The following is a 17,818-nucleotide window of genomic DNA, read 5'->3' as shown; positions in this document are numbered from 1 at the left end:
TGTGTATGTGTGTACTCTTGTATGTGCATACTGTATGTGTGTGTAACATACAACCATATGTGTGTATGTATGTACTTTGCTTATATACATACTGTATGTATGTGTGTGTAGCATATAGTATGTGTGTACTCTGTGTATAGTCATACTGTATGTGTCTATATATGTGTACTCTGTTTAAACAAACTGTATGTGTGTGAATCATACTGTGTGTGTATGTGCATACTCTGTATATACAAACTGTATATTTATGTAACATACAGTATGTGTATGCTCTTTGCATATACATACTATATGTGTAACATACAGTATGTGTATGTATGTGCATACTCTGTGTATATACATACTGTATGTGTGTGTAATATACTGTATGTGTGCATATGTATGTACTTTGTGTGCATACACATACTGTATGCATGCGCAACATACAGTATTTGTGTTTGTGCATCTGTGTACTCTGTGAATATACTGTACATATTGTTTATGTGTGTAACATACAGTCTGTGTATGTGTACTCTGTGTATATGCATACTCTATGTTTGTGTAACATACAGTGTGTGTATGTATGCATAATCTGTGTTTATGCATGTGTGTAACATATAATATATGTGTGTGTGTGTGTGTGTGTGTGTAGTATTCATATTTATAAATGCCAGCAGCGCGGATTAGAGTTTGCAGAAATAAACATGTCAGTAATCACCAAATAAAAGAGCAAAATGGTGTTTATTCATCTAGTGATTGAATTGTTTATACCGGAAAAAATGAATTGTTCTCAGTAGCTCATTGTCTGACGGATATAGGAGAAGTGCTGCTGTGCCCATCATTCTTTTTCAGCCTGTGTACAGAGGCCGGTAAACAAGCGTCGAATAACTTCAATACTATCAATTGCACTGGTTCAATCATCTGAGATAAGCTTGTGCACATGCACAGTAAAGCGGGCTTTACACGCTACGATATCGTTAATGAATTATCGTCGGGGTCACGGTGTTTGTGATGCACATCCGTCTTCATTAACGAGATTGCAGTGTGTGACACTTTTGAGCGACCTTAAATGATCGCAAAAGTGGTCAAAATCGTTTGCTGCGGAGAGGTCGTCCTGAAACAAAAAATCGTTTAATGATTATTAGCGATGTTGTTCATCGTTCCTGCGGCAGCACACATCGCTGTGTGTGACACCGCAGGAGCAACGAACATCTCCTTACCTGCCTCTACCGGCAATGCGAAAGGAAGGAGGTGGGCGGGATGTTACGTCCCGCTCATCTCCGCCCCTCCGCTTCTATTGGACGGCTGCCGTGTGACGTCGCTGTGACGCCGCATGAACCTCCCCCTTAGAAAGGAGGTGGTTTGCCGGCCAGAGCAACGTCGCAGGGAAGGTAAGTCCATGTGACAGGTGTAAGCGATGTTGTGCGCCACGGGCAGTGATCACACAATATCGCACGTTCGACGGGGGCGGGTGCTATCGCGCTCGACATCGCTAGCCGATGCTAGCGATGTCTCAGCGTGTAAAGCCCATTTTAGGGCTCTTTCACAGATCTGTGCAATTCAATCGATGTTAGATCATAATGCACCAACTGGTCGTGGCTCTCCCAACCCATGTGTAACAACTTCATATATTTCTATGAAGCTTTCACACTCAGGTTGGGAGACACATGGTTAGACCGTGCATTGTGATCAAACATTGGACCGATGACAACATACATCTGAAAGAGCCTTAAATGTTTCTGTGTCATAATGCAATATGTTATCATTTGGAGCCCCTCCTTATAACTTCTGCAAAGGGCCTCACTTTGTCTAAAACCGGTTCTGAAGGCAAAGTATAGTAACACCAAATATTGATTTGATTTAGATTTCTCTTTAGTTCATTCATTTTTAATTTTTTTAATTTAAGATCTTAATTGATTTAAAAAAAACTAGGACACTGAAATTAATTAAAGAATTCTTACTTTGTAGCATGTTGCCTAAAAGTGTACTTATGGAAATGAAAACAACAATAGACTTGTTAATAATTTGAAAATTATGAAAATGTGGAAAAAATATGTTTTCAGTAAATATATTGACTGGAATTAAATTCTAAAAGAATAATACAAAAATACAGTTTAGGCAAATGGGGATTGTTTTGTAATTAATTTCTGAACGGATTTAAGAAAATGGTGGCTGCCAACTTCGTTTTGCTAACCGTAAAGAGCCAATCAAAGGTTAAAAATAAATACTTATACTTAACTTATCACTCATCCCTCTAGCTCATCCGCTCCTCACTGTCACTAGTCAAGTGTCACATCTTTTTATCAGTGCTGAATTCCCAAGCTAAGCTTGGAGTTGTGGGTCTAGTGAGGTTCGCGATGTTTCTGTGCTATGTCACAGAGTATGTTGGGATATCATGATGTCATGACCTATAGTGCACCTTGCAAAACTGTCATGGACCTCACCAGACCCAAAAGTCCTGGCCTTGTGTGAAGAAAGCCAAAGATTTAGTGCTTGTTTCAGCCTTCAGAACTTGCAACAAGGATAAAATAGGTGATGCTGAGATGCAGTGGGTGTAATGCTTGTACTGGCATACCTGCTCTGTCCTGTCCCCCTCCACTGGGAGGGACACTGGAAGTCTTAGCTTCCTGGCCATCCTGCGATGATTTCTCTGTGGCGCCCCTGACCTGGTCAGGCACCACTGAGTACTGCACCTATGCTGGGTCAGTATAACACAGGTAATCCAGAAGGCTAACCAGGGTGTAGACACACAGGCGCATAGTAACCAGGACTCCCACATTGACCTTTGAAGGGACCCCTGGGGAATCCATCTCCACTCAAGGGGTGTGGTAGAGAGTCTGGTTGCTAAGTTGCGGAGGCAGGCACAGAGGGGAGGGAGAAGTGAGCCAGTCAGTTAGTGAAGCTCAGGGAGAGAGACCAGTTGCAGATGAGATTACCTGGAGGCTGTCACTAGTCAGACACCGCAGGTGCAGTGGTTGCTGGCGGGGAAGAAGGGCTACCTGGTAGTGCTGCCCGAAAACCACCTGAGGCTAGAGAGCAGAGAGGTGGCTGAGTATGGGGACTGCCAGTAGACCCTGCCCGCACGGGGTTACAGGTCCCCAGAGCAGGGGCCCATTCAGTTGGCCTGCTCAACCTGCTGGTGGGGGCACTTCATGCCCTTCACCTCACCAACACAGAGTCCGCAGCCACGTAGCAATGAGAGGGCCCATAGGTGACAAGAGGAAAGCAGCCGGAGTTACCTGGTCCAGGCTACAAGCAAACAGGCCAAAAAGGGGAGAGCAGGTGGAAGAAACTTCCCTGGGTGACCCCGTAGGACTTCAAGTCTGGGTCACCACAAAAACAAGAGGGCTAGGAAGGCGAGTCAGCAGCAACCCCTAAGTCAGCCTGAAGGAGCCTGGTTCCCTACTTGGAGCATCACAGCATCGCCCGGGTTACTCACCCCTGCCATCTGAAGTGAGTAAAAACACTAAAAGACATTCCTGCTGTGCGTGTGAGTTCTTCTGTGACCTCACTCTCGGGAGGCAATCACATCTAACTGTGCCTACCATGAGCCCCAGGCATCCCCTAATCTACAGTGGCAGTCGCCCTGACCACAATAGCGAGAGTGGCGTCACAAATCCCATAGAAGTCAACCTACCTGTGACCAGAAGAATCTAGGACGTGCAGTCCCTGAAGACCCTGAGACGACCTGAAGGTCACGGGGCTGCACAACTCTGGCGTCACGAACAGGATAAGGACTAGACCTGTAAAGACAGGTAACCATGTGCCTTGTCGGTTCGTTTGGAAAATTGGAAGCACAACAGCAGCCCGCGCTAGGAGAAGTAACCGCCCATGAAGAGGTGTGGCTACCCAGAGAACCCTTGCAGCGTCCTGACCTCGCACGCGATGGAGGCGGAGTTGTCCAGAGACGGCGGGAAGAAGTAGTCACGAGCTTGCTACTGGAAGAGAAGCTGGAAGGTTGCAGAGAAGACGCAGAGAGGATGGCGTCTGCCCACAACGATCCAGAGCCAGGCTGCGCTGCCTGGTGGGACTGGGCGTTTGCTTTCTGCTGGAGGCCCGGGTAGTGCAGCAGATCAGAGAGGGATGCACGGAGCTTCGGGAGATGGCTGGAGCGGTTTGGGCCTAAGAAAGGTGGACCCCGCGACAAGTGTCACTCTGGGCGGCAACTACTCAGACCCTGATGATGCTACCTATGGGTGAGTCCTGTGTTGCCCCTGCCCGCTCGAGTGCACCAACCCTGCTGGCACTGCCACACCTGGAGGCCGCTGCGATGCCCGTGGCGCACCATGCTGCCATGCCCGCTTCGATCCCTGCTGCAATCCCGGAGGCGACGCCCATGAAGATCCCTGCTGCGATCCCAGAAGCGACGCCTGCCACGATCCCTGCTGCGATCCCAGAGGCAACACCCATGGAGATCACTGCTCTGAATCCCGCGGTTCCCGCTGAGACACCCAGTGTAGCCACGTCACGTCCGGCCAGACCAGACCAGGTTGCAGAAGCGTCCCATCCGGCCAGACCAGACCAGGCCACCACACCGTCTGTTCCAGCCTGCAAAGCAGAGATAGTTTTCGCACCCCAGCCACCACCCAAGGAATCAGGTTCTGCATCCCCGCCGGGAGAAGACCCAGTTTTCCTGAGGCTTAAAGAGGAGCTGAGTGCTCGCTACCCCAAGGACCTGGTGGACTGGTACATTGTCCCCAGGCAGTTACCCGGACATGGAGTGGTCCCAGCAGCTACCTTGGCTAAGATGAGCCCACCACCCTGGCCCTCCAATGAACGTCCGTCCCCAGCGCTGCTGCCGGAGGAGTGCTCAAGAGTACTAAGGGGAGGAGAGACCTGGAGCTGAGGAGTCGACCCCAGAACCGTCAGAGGAGGACGCAGCACCTTGCAGAGTTGAGGGAGATCCGGAGGCCGAGATACTGCCTTACTCCCGCTGGGAGAAGAGAGCCCGACACCCTCTGCTGATGAAGGGCTGTCTGTCTTAATCCCGAGCATGTACGTTACCTTGGAGCCCGCAGGCAGTGAGGCGGTAGTCAAAACAATCCAGCCAGTAGAGCACGGCGCCGCATCAGAGCAAAACTACCCCCTGTGCAGCAGTCCCCACATCGGCAGAAAAAGGAAGATGTGAAACCCGGGATTTGGAGGAGAAACAGTCCCTGAGGAAAGCCCGCCACCAGGTTAGAGGTCCTCTTTACCACGGAGTAATGGAGGAATTTAGTCTCAAGTCTGGATACGGCTTTATCGTAGCGCCCGGTGTGAAAGAAGGCATATTTGTCAGCAGGAGAGATGTCCGTTCACACTTGCCTAGAGGACACCCTGGCAGAGATTTGCACATGGGAGACCAGGTAGAATTTACCAAGCACCAAGGTGAACGCAGATGGTACGCATTAGATGTAACACCAAAAGAAAGTGAACCAGATAAAGAAGAAGACAAAGACAAAGAGCACGAGCTAGATACAACTAAAGATGAAGACAAAGACAGAAGCTGTCCAGTGCCAAAGCCCTACAGGCCAAAGCCCTGGTAAGGAAGAAGAAGAGTCAATGTAAAGCAAAGTAAAGTACAACAAAGTTGCAAGTTCCCAGTTTGCAACGTTCAAGTTCAAGAATGTGCTCACAAGGACTATTGTGAGAACCCTTTTAAGTCTGCTTTTGCACCTGGTTTGTGCACTTCTTACAAGGACCATTAGGCTATGAACTGGCTATAGCCACAAACTCTCGCAGTGTATGTATTTACCTTGAATGGTACCCCCACCAGAGCCTGCCTGTTTAGGGGCTCGGCTCGTCTGTGACCAGAGAGCACGCCTGTTTATGGGGCTTGGCTCTCCACCACATAGAGGGTACCCTGCCTGGACTGACTGTGGATGCCGCCTCTACATTCCTGCCAGAAGAGGCCAAAGGCGTGGCTCCACAAAGCAGGCATACCCCGTTAACCACCAGACCAAGAAAGCCGCCTCTACATCCTGCCAGAAGAGCCCGAAGACATGACTCGATGGGAGAGGGGCTTGCCTTCAACCACCAGCCCCAGGAGAGGAAGATTGGAGGAAAGGTCTGGGGAAACAGATGGCCCAGACCTTAGAGCTAAAAGGACCGGTGACCTGCCTCCTGAGAGGGTTTTGGGTGGGTAACGGACTTGAGGGTGGAGGGTGGTGATGTATGGTACCTGGTGTGGTTTTACAGTGCTTTTATGTGTTTTACTGTTTCATGCATTTTAAAATGTTTTGCCTTTACAGCCCGAGGACGTGCTGTTGATAACTAAGGGGGAATGTGGCGCCCCTGACCTGGTCAGGCACCACTGAGTACTGAACCCATGCTGGGTCAGTACAACACAGGTAATCCAGAAGGCTTACTGGGGTGTGGACACACAGGCGCATAGTAACCAGGTCTCCCACATCAACCTTTGAAGGGACCCCTGGGGAATCCAGGTGGGGGCGCGGCCTCCATCTTTACTCAAGGGGTGTGGTAGAGAGTCTGGTTGCTAAGTTGCGTAGGCAGGCACAGAGGGGATGAAGTAGTGAGCCAGTCAGTTAGTGAAGCTCAGGGAGAGAGAGCAGTCACAGAAGAGATAACCTGGAGGCTGTCACTAGTCAGACACCGCAGGTGCAGTGGTTGCTGGCGGGGGAGAAGGGCTACCTGGTAGTGCTGCCCAAAAACCACCTAAGGCCAGAGAGCAGAGAGGTGGCTGAGTATGGGGACTGCCAGTAGACCCTGCCTGCACGGGGTTACAAGTCTCCAGAGCAGGGGCCCATTCAGTTGGCCTGCTCAACCTGCTGGTGGGGGCACTTCATGCCCTTAACCTCACCAACACAGAGTCTGCAGCCACGTAGCAACGAAAGGGCCTATAGGTGACAAGAGGCAAGCAACCGGAGTTACCTGGTCCAGGCTACAAGAAAACGGGCCGAAAAGGGGAGAACAGGCGGAAGCACAACTTCCCTGGGTGACCCCGTAGGACTTCAAGTCTGCGTCACCACAAAAACAAAAGGGCTAGGAAGGCAAGTCAGCAGCCACCCACTAAGTTAGCCTGAAGGAGCCTGTTTCCCTACTTGGAGCATCACAGCATCGCCCGGGTCACTTACCCCTGCCACCTGAAGTGAGTAAAAACCCTGAAAGACATTTCCTGCTGTGCGTGAGAGTTCTTCTGTGACCTGTGGTACTACACACCTACACTGGGCCCTGGGGCCGGCCTCATTCTCGGGAGGCTTTCACATCTAACTGCGCCTACCATCAGCCCCAGGCATCCCCTAATCTGCAGTGGCGGTCGCCCTGTCCGCAATACCGAGAGTGGCGTCACGAATCCCATAGAAGTCAACCTACCTGTGACCAGAACAATCCAGGACATGCAGTCCCTGAAGACCCTGAGACGACCTGAAGGTAACGGGGCCACGGGGCGGCACACTGCTGTCTCCCAGGGCCTGCGCATGCTACATAGGCCTCCCAGGAGTGCCTGTAGGGTGCGTGTGTGGACATGCCCCTTTTCTTAAAGGGACACTATGTTCTGACCCAGAAGTGCCTCTCAGCATGATTGAGAGGAATCAGATATTTAAGGCATCTTTCCCTTAAGGAAAATGCCTGGTGAACGAGTTCTATACATTGTTAGTTCTCAGGTCCCTTTGTGTGCTGCTATTGCTGCTTTTCCTGTACTGTGTGCTGTTGCTGATTCCTATCTGTGTTACAGTGCATGACAAATCCATTTCTGCAACTATCCTCTCCGCCCGTTTCTACAATGCCTACTGCTGCAACTACCCATACCGGCAGTTGTTACCGCATCCATCCATATATTACGACTAAATTCACAATATTGGCTGTTGTTGCTGCTGCTATGAGAGACTGACTGTGTCCATATCTGTGGCGCCAGCCTACTGAGGTACTGTTGATGCTCTGGAGCTGCCCTCTGTTGGCTACTTACCAGTGTAGGTCTATCATCACCTCCGGTGGCTTTACTGAAGACTCGTTTTCCATTCTAGTTTGCTCCTCCAGGCCAGTGATCATTACTAGGGATGATCGAATATCACAAATATTCGGCAATATTCAGCTTCACAAATATCCGACGAATAGGTCGCCGCTATGCGAATATTCGATGCGCTATTCGGCAACTATTCGGGTATCCCATAGACTTACATTGCGCATCGAATATTCGCAAATAGTCGAATAGCGGCGACCTTTTCGGCGAATATGGGCATTGCCGAATATTTGAGGTATTCGATCATCCCTAATCATTACTTTCAGTTTAGTGGATCCACTAATCTGGTGCTCGCTCGGTAACCATTACAGTGGGGCCAGATCAGTAAGTGGTAAGGTGTGTATAAGTATTTTTACATTTTTTTTTACATTGTACACTTATTATTCTTTGAGTTCTTGAGAGTCTTACGAGCATAATAAAGGATATTCAATCCTCAGAGAATTACATGCACTTACACTGGCATGTTATCAATAGGGTTACCAATGGTTGTATAACGAATGTTCTGTCAAGCTGAATTCACTTCCTTCTTGGTGTTGCAATTTCAATGTTAATGAGAGTATGTATGTCCACGCACTGATTAACTGTAGGCATGCAAATGTACTATATTAAAACCCTTTGTGTACCTTGATGTAGTGTACTTTATGCAAGGTGCATGTGACTAGAGCGGGCTTCTGGCTATTTAGCCAGCACGTTTTGCAACAATTAGATTAAGCTCTGGTAGTTGTTGCTTAACCACTGAGAGCTGTCTATCAAAGGGAGATATCTGGCCTTAGGGTACAAATCACTTTATGTGACACTGGACTTGTGTATTCTGACAGCGTGCAGTGCAAGCACTGTAAGGACTCCTGGAGCATGAAGGTGGATGTGCCACTGAAGGTACATGATTTGTAAAGATTTGGCATGTAAATATCGGGTAACTAAGCAAAGTGCTCTGCTTAGTTACCCAATATTTACCCCCTGTTACCAAGCGTATCATCATTACACGAGTCGCTGGTCACTGGTGGCTGGTCTCTGGTGAGAGCTGCCTGATTGACAGCTCACCAGCGACCATACAGCGATCCTGACCAGGTTGTATCGTGGTCGTAATCACTGGTACGTCGTTTAGTGAGACGGTACCCTTAAAGCCGGATAACCCCTTTCAGTGAAGAAATACTGGGGGCTACCTTTTGTCTCACTGCCAGTATTTGGGCTTCATTTGATATTGGTAAACTGGGAATATACTGTAATACTAAAACACTTTATAAACAACATATACATGGCTTAATTCAATAATCACTGGGGGAAACACAACCTGGAGTTCCCACAGGGGGGGGTGCCTACTTCAAAGAGCATTTTGAACAAAGAGGAGGGAAGAAAAAACGGCACCAAAATTGTATACAAAAAGTGTTAAATTTTATTCACATAAAATATATGAGGATGCAACATTTGTCATGAGAATAAATAGTACAATATCAAATAGAACAGAAAATAGAAAAAATGAGGAAACCTGGGGATGAGGAATGCAGGTGTGGGTAGAACACAAAAAGGGGGAGATGTAAAGTCCTACCCGTTGCCGTAACGGAACCCTGGGGGGGTGGTGTATCACTGGAGTGTATGAGTCCAAAAAATGGACCCCAGCCCCCCAAGGTAGTAAATAACCCAGATGACCCTCCACAGAGGATGTATAGTCAAAGATTGAAGTACATGACCAAAAAACAGGTAGACAAAGTACTTAGAAGAAGTATAAAGAGATAGTATCCACCAGAGTAGTCGTGAGGCAATAGAGAGGAGGCTGAAGCGTTGTGTGTAATGAATGATTATAGTCGTGAAGCCGAGAGGTGCCCAATAGCATATAAACGGCTAATAAAAAATACACACACACAATCAGGTCCTTTATGCCCGGACTAGTCGTGGAGCTGGAGAGGAAGGAAAATGCACACACACAATCAGGTCCTTTATACCCGGACTAGTCGTGGAGCTGGAGAGGAAGAAAAGAAAAATGTGGAAGGTCCCGTTAAGGGACACAAAAAAGAGGGCAGATATAAACAGTTAGAAGGGTGTGCAGCCCAGCTCAAGAAGTGGACTGGTCGTGTGGCAGAGAGAGGAAGCAAGTAGGTACAAGAAAGAGAGTAGTCGTGAAGCCGAGAGGTGCAGTACAGCACAATGACGGCCAAGGTAAAACAAGGAGGGAGAGGAAAAGCAAGTCTCTGGACCCACAGTAGTTATGTGAGTCAAAAGGGAGTGAAAACAGAGGAAAAGTGAGAAGGACAAAGACTACCTGTACAAGTGGAGGGAGGTGGCGGCAGGAGGACGGTCCCAACAGCTGTTTCGCCTGAACGCTTTTACAAGGGAAGTGGAAAATAGAGTGGGGCTGACCGCTATATACAGGGGCAGCACAGTTGTTTTCAATCAAGTAAAGATGGTGTCCGGAAAATGCGCATGCGCCGGAAGTCGAGGCCAGCGGGCGGAGCGGGCCGAGACCGCCGGGGGTAGTGCGCATGCGCGGGAGAACGGACGGCATTTATTTGCCTTCCTTTGGACCCTTTTTTATGGTCCTTTGGCCCCCTTACCGGTTCATATTTGGATATGGACCACTTTTTTGTGCTTTGGTCCGCATGCGGGACCCCTAGGGGGTACCACTTTATATGAACACAAAATGTTTTTATATTGTTTTTAATCTCTTGTTGGTTTGTATTTTTATTCATTTTGTTTCTTTCATCCCCGTGTTTGGTTCTTTCATATAGGTTTTAGGTTTGTGGGGACATCCATTTCCTTTATTTCCTCTTTATTCCCCTTCCATTGGTGGACAACTTGGATGGCATGGATTGTCTGGATTGAAATATACCGGCATCTTATAACCATCAGTTTGCATACCCTGTTGATGTCCCGTCTCCTGATGCGTCCGTGCTGTCCATTTATTATGTCGTTCATTCCCCTATGTATTGTTCTGCATTACTCATTCCAAATGTCATTAATATTTTTGTTTTGTTACCCTCTCATTGTTCCACTCATACTTGGTGTCCCTGCGCATCTGCCGGTCTGTTGACTGCTGACGCGGCGTTGCCTGGCCGCGGCCGTCTTGTGCGCATGCGTGGGAGTCATGGAGACGTCCGTTCTCCCGCGCATGCGCACTACCCCCGGCGGTCTCGGCCCGCTCCGCCCGCTGGCCTCGACTTCCGGCGCATGCGCATTTTCCGGACACCATCTTTACTTGATTGAAAACAACTGTGCTGCCCCTGTATATAGCGGTCAGCCCCACTCTATTTTCCACTTCCCTTGTAAAAGCGTTCAGGCGAAACAGCTGTTGGGACCGTCCTCCTGCCGCCACCTCCCTCCACTTGTACAGGTAGTCTTTGTCCTTCTCACTTTTCCTCTGTTTTCACTCCCTTTTGACTCACATAACTACTGTGGGTCCAGAGACTTGCTTTTCCTCTCCCTCCTTGTTTTACCTTGGCCGTCATTGTGCTGTACTGCACCTCTCGGCTTCACGACTACTCTCTTTCTTGTACCTACTTGCTTCCTCTCTCTGCCACACGACCAGTCCACTTCTTGAGCTGGGCTGCACACCCTTCTAACTGTTTATATCTGCCCTCTTTTTTGTGTCCCTTAACGGGACCTTCCACATTTTTCTTTTCTTCCTCTCCAGCTCCACGACTAGTCCGGGTATAAAGGACCTGATTGTGTGTGTGCATTTTCCTTCCTCTCCAGCTCCACGACTAGTCCGGGCATAAAGGACCTGATTGTGTGTGTGTATTTTTTATTAGCCGTTTATATGCTATTGGGCACCTCTCGGCTTCACGACTATAATCATTCATTACACACAACGCTTCAGCCTCCTCTCTATTGCCTCACGACTACTCTGGTGGATACTATCTCTTTATACTTCTTCTAAGTACTTTGTCTACCTGTTTTTTGGTCATGTACTTCAATCTTTGACTATACATCCTCTGTGGAGGGTCATCTGGGTTATTTACTACCTTGGGGGGCTGGGGTCCATTTTTTGGACTCATACACTCCAGTGATACACCACCCCCCCAGGGTTCCGTTACGGCAACGGGTAGGACTTTACATCTCCCCCTTTTTGTGTTCTACCCACACCTGCATTCCTCATCCCCAGGTTTCCTCATTTTTTCTATTTTCTGTTCTATTTGATATTGTACTATTTATTCTCATGACAAATGTTGCATCCTCATATATTTTATGTGAATAAAATTTAACACTTTTTGTATACAATTTTGGTGCCGTTTTTTCTTCCCTCCTCTTTGTTCAAAATACTAAAACACTGTAGTGTATTATACTATAAAGTTTTTAAAACAGTTAGTATGCAAATTTTTAAAAAATCGAAAGGCTGAAATTACATTCTTTTTGAACGCTAAACATAAATAAATAAAATAAATAAATAAAATAAAATAAATAAAAAAAAATTAAATCAAACTGCCATCATTTTTTTCTGTTAACTTGCATCAACATAAACGGAATAAAAAGTGAGCAAAATGTTTATAACCCCAAACTGGAAACTATAACAGCTCCAGACATACAGCTCCATCAACAGAAAAATGAAACTTTGAGGGTCTCAAAAAATAACACTATTTTTTTTATACTTCAGAAATGTTTTAAACATAGATAAACTATATTGTCAGAATCCTGATGAGAAAATCATGGTTAATTTTGCTGCAGAATGAACACCTTAGGAAAAAAAAGAAGAGTGGAATTGTTTTTTTTCTCATCAATATTTGGCAAAGTGATAGTCCAATTTATTCCATAAAACAATAATCCCTCATATTGTTATGTCGAGAGAGAAAAAAATGTCTCTTGAAAAAAGAGGAGGAAAAAAATTAAAGTGTAAAAAACTTAGATTAGTTTTTAGAACAGATATACATATTAATTCTAAATAGTTAAAAGCCCAAGGAGCTGATGAGTCCCATAGATGTTCTTAAGTCACATTAATAGATGGCCAGATATTATCTGTGGCAGCTTCATATTTCCAGTTATTTATAGAGTGGGCAACAGATTTTAGCATTCAACAAATGGAAAATGAAAAAAAAGATCATTAATCTAAATAGGAAATACTAATAAATAACTATCTATGACTATATATATTAATTGGCAGAGAAACAAGCAAACAAAAACAGCGTTCTCTCGTTAGATCAACAGAACAAAATCAGAACAGAAGGTATAGTCTCGAATGACACAGCTAATTATTGGCATACTTAACGTGACATTAACTTCATCATTGCTAATCAATATTAACTAATTGCATCTTAAAAATGCCTGAATTACCTTCAGCTGTGCTTTCCGTCATAGCGTTGATTGGACGTTAAGGAATCAATGGCAGTAACAGGTCATAAGTCTTCAGGTGTGGAGACGCACAATTTTAGAGTTTTTAGGATTCTGTGTTTCGTAACTCAGTTCCTTCCTCTTTTATGCTGCCTGGAGCTTGATTAATTTCAGCGTCCCCTCCTGAAGGCTAAAGGTAAGAAGTCGTAGGATCAAACTAAGTGTTTCCAGGTCAGTACTTGAAAAGTTTTACAGTCCTTCTGAGGATCCCTAATAATATTAGGTATTCAACTCTAAGAAGAACTGAAAATCTGAGACAGCAAAAAAAAGCAAAGGAACTGATTAGAGCCAGTCAAGGCCCTGCAGCTTGTCTCATAATAAGTGCACTTTGCAGGGGACAGGTCTCAGAGTGTCTTGTAACATTATCCATTAATGCTCAGGTTTATTCTTAGCACACTTGCTTTGGCATTCTTCGTGGCCTTATTTGGTTGAGGGTGGGCCCCATCTGTGATGTCTGTCAAGCACTCATGTCCTTCACTCCTTCACTGCTGGCCATGACAGTGAAGCCCCTCACTTGTGGCAGACCTACAAAGCAATATATACTCTGACAGTGACCCACATATACTTTATGTTAACAAAGTTCTATTTCTGGTCTACTGTTTCCCTAATATAACATTCAATACAAAAGCCAGAACGGAAATGTGGAGCAACACAGACGTAAAAGCTCTAAATTTGTCATCAATTGTGTAGTACAGCTCACAGTAGGTTTACCCACAGTCCCATGAAAATATACAATTCCTATCATTATGTGCCAAACAAGAAAGCCAGGCCTGCTATGACATAATAAACTCCATTACATCTGTACACATATGCACAATTGAAGCTAGATTTCAGCAAAATTAGCATCCTTAAGCCTGCTTTACACGTTGCAATTAGTTGTACAATTGCATTTGCGATGTGACACGCCCAGGTTGCATACGGGATCTTATGAGATTGCACGTAGGTCGTTCATTTGCTGTCTCACGTGCGTTAGTAGTCTATGTTAAATTGATCAATTTTATGTGCGATCCTTTAGATCATGTGTTCTGTGACGTATGCATTGGGCACCTTTTTTTTTTTTTTTTTTTTTATTTATTGACTTGACAAGCGTGTGTAATGTGTAGGGATGCGTTTTTACTATGTCATCTGCCATTCAGCACTGCTACATGGCCGTTGACAGCAGACACAGACAGCCGTGTAGCAGAGGTGAATGGCAGATGGCAGCAGACACAGACAGAGCCGCACTGTCAGAATGAACTCGGGTGAACTTCACCCGACTTCATTGTCATGCTGCGGCTCTGTCTGTGTCGCGTCCTGATTAGCGGTCACCAGTGAAGACTCACCGGTGACCGCTAAACTCCTGAGTTTAGTAGCCCTCTCGCATATACTCACCGATCCCCGATCCCCGGCGCTGCACGGCGTTCACACTGCTCCGGCGGCTTTTACTGTTTTGAAAAAGCCGGCCGCCCATTAAACAATCGCGTATTCCCTGCTTTCCCCGCCCACCGGTGCCTATGATTGGTTACAGTGAGACACGCCCCCACGCTGAGTGACAGGTGTCACACTGCACCCAATCACAGCAGCCGGTGGGCGTGTCTATACTGTGTAGTGAAATAAATAATTAAATAATTTAAAAAAACTTCGTGCGGTCCCCCCCAATTTTAAAACCAGCCAGATAAAGCCATGCGGCTGAAGGCTGGTATTCTCAGGATGGGGAGCTCCACGTTATGGGGAGCCCCCCAGCCTAACAATATCAGCCAACAGCCGCCCAGAATTGCCGCATACATTAGATGCGACAGTTCTGGGACTGTACCCGGCTCTTCCCGATTTGCCCTGGTGCGTTGGCAAATCGGGGTAATAAGGAGTTATTGGCAGCCCATAGCTGCCAATAAGTCCTAGATTAATCATGTCAGGCGTCTATGAGACACCTTCCATGATTAATCTGTAAATTACAGTAAGTAAACACACACACCCGAAAAAATCCTTTATTAGAAATAAAAAACACAAACATATACCCTGGTTAACCACTTTAATCAGCCCAAAAAAGCCCTCCATGTCCGGCCTAATCCAGGATGCTCCAGCGTCTCTTCCAGCGCAGCTGCATGGAGGTGACCGGAGCAGCAGAAGACACATCCGCTCCTGTCACCTCCACACAGCTAATGAAGACAGCCGCGCGATCGGCTGAGCTGTCACTGAGGTTACCCGCTGTCACTGGATCCAGCGGTGGATGCAGCGGTGGCCGCAGGTAACCTCAGTGACTGCTCAGCTGATCGCGCTACTCACCGCCGCTCCTCTCACCTCCACGCAGCAACTGAGGTGAGTAGCGCGATCAGCTGAGCAGTCACTGTTCAGTCACTGAGCAGTCACTGACTAGCTGTTTCAAAATTTGATAATGGTGAGACATATAGGAAATAGCTTGGAAAAGTAATAATAATAGTAATAATAGTAATAATAATAATAATACTAATAATAATAAAAACTGGATTGAGTCACTTGGATATTTATCAGAGATAATGCTTGAAACCTGATCCAAAACCACCTTGATCCATGAACCAAATACTGAAATATACCTTGACTATATAAGATTTATAACTGAGGTCTTTCCAATTTTTACCAATCTTAAAGAATACTTGTCATTAAAAGAAAAGTGGCAAATTTTTGTTCTTAAGGGCACTTTACACACAGCACCGCCCCCATCGTTTGTGTGTCACGGGCAAATTGCTGCCCATGGTGAACAATATCGATAGGACGCGTCACACATACTTACCTTCCTAGCGGCGTCTCTGTGGGCGGCGAACAACCTCTTTTTTAAGGGGGCGGTTTGTGCGGCATCACAGCGATGTCACACAGTGGCCTGCCAATAGAAGCGAAGGGGTGGAGACCAGCCGCATTATCAACATGCCCACCTTGTTGCTGGCAAGACGAAGGTACATTGTTGTTCGTCGTTCCCGGCGTGTCACACGTAGCGATGTGTGCTGCCTCAGGAACGAAGAACAACCTGCATCCAGCACCAGCAACGATATTTGGGAAATAAACGACGTATCAACGATTAGGTGAGTATTTTTAATCATTAGCGGTCGCTCGTAGGTGTCACACGCAACAATGTCGCTAACGAGGCCGGATGTGCGTCACAAATTCCGTGACCCCAACGATATGTCATTAGCGATGTCGTTGCGTGTGAACAGGGCCAGATTATAGGTGGGGCAGGCGGGACTTCAGCCCCGGGCCCCCACCACAAGAGCTTCTGAGGGGGCCCCCACCACCATCTGTGTGGCCGCCATTTTATTAACGCCACAGTGTTCAGGACTGCACTGTATCTTTAAAGATTTTCAATCCCGGCCGTCACTGTGCTGCAGACACGCCCACTGCACGCTGTGTGGGCTGCGTCTGCATTGATGACGTCACCGCGCTCCTGCTGTTGCTGCTTCTTCGTGCTGTAGAGGAGCTTGTGGGAGGACCGGAGCGGAGGCCTCAGTGGATGACAGTGAGTGTGACGTCATCCATCATGGTGCCAGGCAGGAGGCTGCAGTGAGGAGGGAGCAGGACGGGATTCCATAGTGTCAGCGGCAGCTCTGCCCGGGATCAGTGTAAGTTATTGCAGGAGTGTGAACTGCTGCAGATCAGGTCGGTGTAGTCAGTGCCGGGTCATCGGCCTCATCCCTCCCCTGCAATAACTCACACTGATCTCCAGCACAAACATCACTACACAGATCCTGCACTGATCACATCTGAGCCTGCAGCACACATTATACTATATGGCCCATATTACATATAGAATATGTGAGGTCCTGTAGGTCCAGGTGTGATCAGTGCAAGACATTGTATATCTGTGTACATGGTATACCACATCCAGTGTACAGAGCAGTGTGATATACTGTGTACATGGTATACCACATCCAGTGTACAGAGCAGTGTGATATACTGTGTACATAGTATACCACAACCAGTGTACAGAGCAGTGTGATATACTGTGTACATGATATACCACATCCAGTGTACAGAGCAGTGTGATATACTGTGTACATGGTATACCACATCCAGTGTACAGAGCAGTGTGATATACTGTGTACATGGTATACCACATCCAGTGTACAGAGCAGTGTGATATACTGTGTACACACATGAGATGGTATATAATAATGTGTATATTGTATAACATCTGGTGTCTGTATCACAGTAAACCCGGTACTATGTGAGGATGCCTAACACTATCTGGGTCTGTACTGTGCTATATACTGGCTGTATACTACATGAGGATGCCTAATACTATCTGGCTCTGCACTGTGCTATATAGGGGCTGTGTACTACGTGAGAATGCCTAACACTATCTGGGTCTGCACTGTGTTATATACTGGCTGTATACTATATGAGAGTGACTAATGCTATCTGTCTCTGCACTGTGCTATATAGGGGCTGTGTACTACGTGAAGGTGCCTAATATTGTCTGGTCTGCTCTGTGCTGTATAGGGGCTGTGTACTATGTGAGGATGCCTAATGCTATCTAGGTCTGCACTGTGCTATATAGGGGCTGTGTACTACATGAGGGTGCCTAATGCTATATGGGTCGGTATTGTGCTATATGGGGGC

The 17,818-nt window shown here is 46.8% G+C and overlaps 1 protein-coding gene across 50 annotated transcripts in view; it reads right to left on the bottom strand.

The window, feature by feature from the left end:
• Window positions 1–13,591, bottom strand: part of TRDN (triadin) — a 1,152,170-nt gene extending 1,138,579 nt beyond the window's left edge. For all 50 annotated transcript variants that reach the window (XM_075339946.1, XM_075339974.1, XM_075339964.1 and 47 more), the window contains exon 1: window positions 13,196–13,591. In XM_075339946.1, the coding sequence (XP_075196061.1) occupies window positions 13,196–13,217 (22 nt within the window). In that variant the 5' untranslated portion in view covers window positions 13,218–13,591. The remainder of the gene's footprint in view (window positions 1–13,195) is intronic.
• Window positions 13,592–17,818: the final 4,227 nt, after the last annotated feature.

Source organism: Anomaloglossus baeobatrachus, chromosome 3 (assembly GCF_048569485.1).
Source record: "Anomaloglossus baeobatrachus isolate aAnoBae1 chromosome 3, aAnoBae1.hap1, whole genome shotgun sequence".
NCBI classification, from domain to species: Eukaryota; Metazoa; Chordata; class Amphibia; order Anura; family Aromobatidae; genus Anomaloglossus; species Anomaloglossus baeobatrachus.
This window is presented reverse-complemented; position numbering and strand designations above follow the sequence as displayed.